The 6,861-nt window shown below is 47.0% G+C and overlaps 1 protein-coding gene across 2 annotated transcripts in view; it reads left to right on the plus strand.

Moving 5' to 3' along the window:
* The window catches only part of SYNM (synemin), a 31,124-nt gene extending 24,263 nt beyond the window's left edge, over positions 1 to 6,861 (plus strand). Inside the window, exons 4-5 of one of the 2 annotated variants that reach the window (XM_010351270.3) lie at positions 697 to 3,134; positions 4,071 to 6,861. In XM_010351270.3, coding sequence (XP_010349572.3) covers positions 697 to 3,134; positions 4,071 to 4,364 — 2,732 coding nt within the window. In that variant the 3' untranslated portion in view covers positions 4,365 to 6,861. Of the gene's footprint in view, positions 1 to 696 lie in introns of both variants that reach the window. The other variant, XM_039480026.2, reaches the window with a different exon arrangement.

The raw sequence follows: 6,861 nt of genomic DNA on the forward strand, positions 1-6,861 counted from the left end.
CCTAGAGCAAAGCTGGAAGCCCTGAGGACTGCCTCCCAACTTCAGGGTCATGACACTAAGACAGATCAGGGGGTTTCTGAGAACACGGGCACCTTTTCAGATGAGAAAGTTGTTAAGTGTAAAAATAAATGATCAGAAAACTTAACAGAGTTAAATCATTTAATATTTATATGGAAATCAGGGAAAGTTAAATTATTTAGTACTTGTATGGAAATAAGTGAAAAATAAGAGCATATTAAATAGTGGAGGATAATGCTTTTGGTGTTTAATAATTACATACTTTGTAATTATAGAGCTCTTCTTTGCTGAGGTAGTAAACCAAACTTAAAGCAGAAACTAATGATTTCAAAATATAAGATTGTGAAATTTTAGCCACAAAAACTAGCACCTCTGACCTATCTGGCATATGCATTGTGCTTTATGATTAATGTTAAGGTGAGTGAGTATTTTAACATCAATAACTGGAGAAACATGTTAGGCTAAAGTATTTGTAGTGCTACGTTTTATTGTAACAGGATTTTGTAAACGGCCAAAAAATAATTTGAGTGCTGACTATAACTTATTTATGATGAGCTTTCTGTGGTAACAATATATATTTAATGTGATGGAATGAGATTTGACCTGCAACGATGCTTTTAGATGGAAAAGGGTAATGATGCCTGTCATTTTAATGAATTGTTTATTCAATTTCTACAGAATTCAGAAACAAATCCTATCACTATACCGACTCAGTATTACAGAGGGAAAATGAAAGAAATATATTTTCAAGGCAGAAAGCACCTTTGGCGAGTTTAAATCACGGCTCAGCTTTGTATTCTAGCCTGTCAGGGCACCGTGGATCTCCGATGGGCACATCTATTGGAGGTGCTGCCAGAAGAGGCTTCCTGGGCTCGGGATATTCTTCCTCGGCCACTACCCAGCAGGAAAACTCTTATGTCAACAGTCAAACCAGTGTCAGAACTTTCTCTCCAACCTATGGCCTTTTAAGAAATACTGAGGCTCAAGTGAAAACATTCCTTGACAGACAAAAAGCTGGAGATAGAAGGGAGGTCCCCGGTTACATAGCTGAAGATGCCACAGTTGCCCGCCAGTCATACCGGGAATGCCGAGACAATGCGGCGTCAAGTACTTTGGGAAGTACACGGCCGAATGAGAGGACCGTCACTCTGGGAAAGAAAACAGAAGTGAAAGCCACAAGGGAGCAAGAAAGAAGCAGACCAGAAACCATCCGAACAAAGCCAGAAGAGAAAATGTTCGATTCTAAAGAGAAGGCTTCCGAGGAGAGGAACCTAAGATGGGAAGAACTGACGAAGTTGGATAAAGAAGCGAGACAGAGAGAAAGCCAGCAGATGAGGGAGAAGGCCAAGGAGAAGGACCCACTGAAGGAGGAAAGCGTGCGAGAGAGAGAGATACCGATTAGTCTAGAAGTATCCCAAGACAGAAAAGCAGAGGTGTCCCCGGAAGGTTTGCAGACGCCTGTGAAGGATGCTGGTGGCGGGACCGGTGGAGAGGCAAAAGCAAGAGAGCTGCAGTTCAGGCTGGGCACCAGTGATGCCACTGGCTCTCTGCCAGGTGATTCCATGACAGAAACCGTAGCAGAAAACATTGTTACCAGCATCCTGAAGCAGTTCACTCAGTCTCCAGAGACAGAAGCATCTGCTGATTCTTTTCCAGACACAAAAGTCACTTACGTGGACAGAAAAGAGCTTCCTGGGGAGAGGAGAACGAAGACTGAAATAGTTGTGGAGTCTACACTGACTGAGGACATTGATGTTTCCGATGAAGCTGGCCTGGACTACCTTTTAAGCAAGGACATTAAGGAAGTGGGGCTGAAAGGCAAGTCGGCTGAGCAGATGATAGGAGACATCATCAACCTCGGCCTGAAAGGGAGGGAGGGCAGAGCGAAGGTTGTCAATGTGGAGATCGTCGAGGAGCCTGTGAGCTATGTCAGCGGGGGGATGCCAGAGGAATTTTCTGTCCCATTTGAAGTAGAGGAGGTTGATGATGTGTCCCCAGGCTCTGGAGGGTCGGTTAAGGAAGAGGAAGGTTATGGAGAGAGAGATGTCACATTCTCAGTTAGTCAGCGTCAGAGGACCAAGCAGCCCCATGAGAATACGACTCACGTTGAAGAAGTGACAGAAGCAGGTGACTCGGAGGGCGAGCAGAGTTATTTTGTGTCAACTCCAGATGAATACCCCGGGGGGCATGACCGAGATGATGGTTCCGTGTATGGGCAGATCCACATCGAGGAGGAATCCACCATCAGGTACTCTTGGCAGGATGAAATCGTGCAGGGGACTCGAAGGAGGACACAGAGGGATGGGGCAGTGGGCGAGAAGGTTGTGAAGCCCTCGGATGTCCCAGCGCCCTCTCTGGAGGGGGGCCTGGGTTCCACTCACTGGAAAGAACAAGCTAGAAGTGGTGAATTTCATGCTGAAGCCACCGTCATTGAAAAAGAAATTAAAATACCCCATGAATTCCACACCTCCATGAAGGGCATCTCCTCCAAGGAGCCCCGGCAGCAGCTGGTGGAGGTCATTGGGCAGCTGGAGGAAACCCTTCCCGAGCGCATGAGGGAAGAGCTGGCTGCCCTCACCAGTGAGGGGCAGGGCGGGCTGGGGAGCGTTTCCGTGGACGTCAAGAAGATCGAGGCTGCTGGTGGTGGCTCCGTGACCCTGGTTGCTGAAGTCAACCTCTCACAAACCGTGGATGCCGATCAGTTAGACCTAGAGGAGCTGAGCAGAGATGAGGCCGGTGAGATGGAGAAAGCCGTGGAGTCAGTGGTTCGGGAGACCCTGAGCAAGCGACGCAGCCCCGCGCCTGGCAGCCCAGATGAGGCAGATGGAGAAGAGGCCCCCGGCACTGGTGTTCGCTTCAGGCGTTGGGCCACCAGGGAGCTGTACATCCCCTCAGGCGAGAGTGAGGATGCGGGCTGCGCCACTCACAGCTCAGGACGGCCCAGTCCCCAGGGCCCAGTGTCGGCCACTGTGGAGGTCAGCAGCCCCACGGGCTTTGCCCAGTCACAGGTGCTGGAGGACGTGAGTCAGGCTGCAAGGCACATTACACTCGGCCCCTCTGAGGTCTGGAGGACTGAGCGAATGTCATATGAAGGACCCACTGCGGAAGTGGTGGAGGTAAGTGAGGGAGGTGACCTAAGTCAGGCAGTGAGCCCGACCAGAGCCAGCCGGTCTGTGAGGCATGTCACGCTGGGTCCCGGTCAGAGTCCACCATCCAGAGAAGTCATCTTCCGAGGCCCTGCCCCTGCCTGTCCGGAGGGTGGGGGCTCGCCAGAGCCTGGCCTGGCAGAGTTTTCTGCAGATACGGATGGATCAGGGAGGCATAGCACATTTGGCTCCACACAATTTCATGCTGAAAAGGAGATTATTTTTCAGGGCCCCATTTCTGCCACAGGGAAGGTTGGTGATTATTTTGCAACAGAAGAGTCAGTGGGTACCCAGATTTCTGTAAGGCAACTCCAGTTAGGCCCTAGAGAAGGGTTCAGCAGGCAGATCCAGTTCACAGCTCCACTTTCAGACAAGCTGGAGTTGGGTGTCAGAGGAGATTCTGTACACACGGAAGGGTTGCCAGGGAGCAGCACGTCCATCAGGCACATCAGCCTTGGGCCTCAGAGGCATCAGACCACCCAGCAGATAGTTTACCATGGGCTGCTTCCCCGACCCGGGGAATCTGGTGACTCAGAGAGCCTTGTGCACAGGGAGAGCTCAGCAGATGTGGCCCAGGCCACTCATAGTCATACCGTAGGTAGAAAAACCTTTATGACTGAAAAGAGCACCTTCCAAAATGTCGTTTCGGAATCTCCTCAGGAGGATAGTGCAGGGGACATGTCAGGGGCAGAAGTGGCATCGGGTATTAGCAGATCCTTTAGGCACATTCAGCTAGGTCCTACAGAAAATGAAACCTCTGAACAGGTTGTCATCCGTGGACCTGTGTCCAGAACATTAGTGCTTGCTGGTTCAGCAGCCTCCCCTGAGCTAGGTGAGTTAGCAGACAGCAGGGGAACGCTTAGGCACATTGCACCAGGGCCCAAAGAAACTTCGTTTACCTTTCAGATGGATGTGAGTAACGTAGAGGCCATCCGCAGCCGGACACAGGAAGCAGGAGCTCGCGGTGTGTCTGACCGTGGTGCCTGGAGAGACATGGACAGTAGGGATGATCAGGCAGTTGGCGTGAGCTTTAAGTCCTCTGCTGGGGAAGGAGAACAGGGCAAGGAGCAGGCCATGTTTGATAAGAAGGTGCAGCTACAGAGAATGGTAGACCAAAGGTCAGTGATTTCGGATGAAAAGAAAGTTGCCCTCCTCTATCTAGATAATGAGGAGGAGGAGAATGACGGGCATTGGTTTTAATAAGCAGAAACATTTTGTTTCAGTGGTATCCTACTGACAACATACCAACATCCAAAGGCCTTATTTTAAGGCGCAGGGAGTCTGTTAAAATCTCCTCTTTTTTGCTTTCTTAGAGAGTACTCCAGGCAGTGTCAATTTTTATTAATCCATAAAGATTTCCAGTTAATTCATGCCTTAAAAGACACTGCAATTTTAGTTTTGAGTTGGGACTTTTACAAAACACTTTTTTTTCCCTGGAGTCTTCTCTCCACTCCTGGAGATGATTTCTATGTTTTGCACCTGGTCACAGACATGGCTTGCATCTGTTTGAATAACAGTTAATTATAGATGTCAAAACATTAACCAGATTAAAGTAATATATTTAAGAGTAAATTTTGCTTGCATGTGCTAATATGAAGTAATAAACTAACATTGTAGGGGAAAAATAAATACATTTTAGACTCTTTCTAAAAAGGCTTTTCAAAAAGAAATTGTAGGAAATAGACTGTTTATGTTAAAAAATTTTTGCTAAATGAATGATTTCATCTTTAGGAAAAAGTTACTTGCCATATAGAGTTAAATTTATCTTAAGACTTGAATGAATTGCTCTCTATGTACAGAACTTTTAAAAATATAGTATTTATGGAGAGGACAGCTGTAGTCTGTTGTGATATTTCACATTCTGTTTGCACAGGTTTCCCTGCACTGGTAGGTAGGTGAGCATTGGGAATCGCTTACGGTACCACTTCATTTTTTGGCACTAGGTGAGGAAGTAGCACACAGTCTGAACACCCTGTTTTGGTTATAGCCTAAGTTCTGGAGGGGCCAGTTGCTGTCAGACTGTGCAGACTTGAGCTTCTCTGCATCTTAGCTCTGAGCACCCAAATGTTTCATTTCACTGGGGGGAGGTAGACCTTGAAGGCAATCAAGAATGCTGATCCTCAGACTGCAGCTGGGCTGGCAAGTTGGCTGTGTGCAGGAAAACTGGAAACACACAGTGGACCATGCCTCCTAAAGATGCCTTTCCCAGCCTTCCATTCACAGGATGCAGGTCTTTCTGAGCTCAGGGGTGAAAGATAAAAACAACCGTGAACCCACCTCACGGAAGCTTTTTTGCACTCTCAACAGAAGTCATTGCAATTGGGGTGTTTTGTCCAGAGAAACAATCTATTAAATAGAAGGATGTTTTGGGGAAGGAACTGGGTATCTCTCCTGCAGCCCAGCACTGAGATACCTGGGGTGTGAGAATGGCCTCCACACTCACGGGCTACAGAGCGTGGACCTGTAGATAGGCACCACTGGGTTTAAGATACTGGGATGAGCATGCTTCATTGGACACGTGGGCATTGTTTTTAAAGCTTCCGTCTGTAAAGTGTAGCATCATATAGAAAGAGGATTGCTAGCAGCACAGCTAGCTTCTTTCACATCACGTCACATCGTCTCAGCTGTACTTTCTGTAACACAGTATCATAGCAGTGACTAGTGCACTGAGGAATAACACTCTGAGGTGGCCCCACTCTCAGGCAGGCTGCAATGATGGCACTGGAGGGTCTTCCCTCTCAGACTCATGTGGAGGCCCTTGGACCCCCAGGGCCCACGTCTCCCCAGATCCTGGGAGTGCCTACCACAGGTAGTTTCTGGAGAGTGCATTTTCTTAATTGGTCAATGGAGGAGAAATGTAGCACAGCTTTCCAGATGATATTTGAAAAACACCGTGAGTCAGAGTATGGAAAGAAAGTTGATTTGAATTGCAAGTTTAAACCTTTGTTGTCCATCTGCCGAATGAACTAGTTAGTGATTGTCAGACTGGGATGGAGATGACTGCTTTGTAAAGATTTGTCATTTCTAATACAGTCAAAGATGTGCTTTTATCTGTAACAGGTAATGGTTTTTGGATAGATGATTGGTGAGAATTTGGTTAAGGTGACAGTCTCCTGTCTGATGACCAAAAAGACTGGCGGTGAGGGGTCTAAGTCTAAGTGGGCTCAGTTTGATGTCAGTGTCTGGGCTCATGACTTGTAAATGGAAGCTGATGTGAACAGGTAATTAATGTTATGACCCACTTGTATTTACTTTGGGAAATATCTTAGATCTTATCATCTGTAAGTTTGGGACACAAAGCTTCGAGAAATATTCTACCAGAAGTATTTACGAGTGTGGAATCGAACTATTGTTGGTTGCTAAATCTGTGAATCACCCAGGATTGTGCCCTTGACATTGCGACAGGTCACCCCAAAGCTCCATGTCCTTTAAAACCAGTCGCTCTGGACACAAGATAAATCACTTTGTGGTTGGATGGGGCCGGAACACAACCAGTCTTTTTGTGTTTATTGTTATTTAGACAAACAGTACTCACTGAATGTTTTCCAGTTTCCCAGTGGTGGTTTTGCTGTTGTTTGTTTAAGGTGTATATGTAGAATGGCATCATCTAAGAAGTTGGATTTTGCTAAACCCCTGTTCCCTACAATGGGAAATGTCACAAGAATGTGCAAAAATAAAAATCTGAGGAAAAAACCAA

Source organism: Saimiri boliviensis, chromosome 5 (genome assembly GCF_048565385.1).
Source record: "Saimiri boliviensis isolate mSaiBol1 chromosome 5, mSaiBol1.pri, whole genome shotgun sequence".
Taxonomy (NCBI): domain Eukaryota; kingdom Metazoa; phylum Chordata; class Mammalia; order Primates; family Cebidae; genus Saimiri; species Saimiri boliviensis.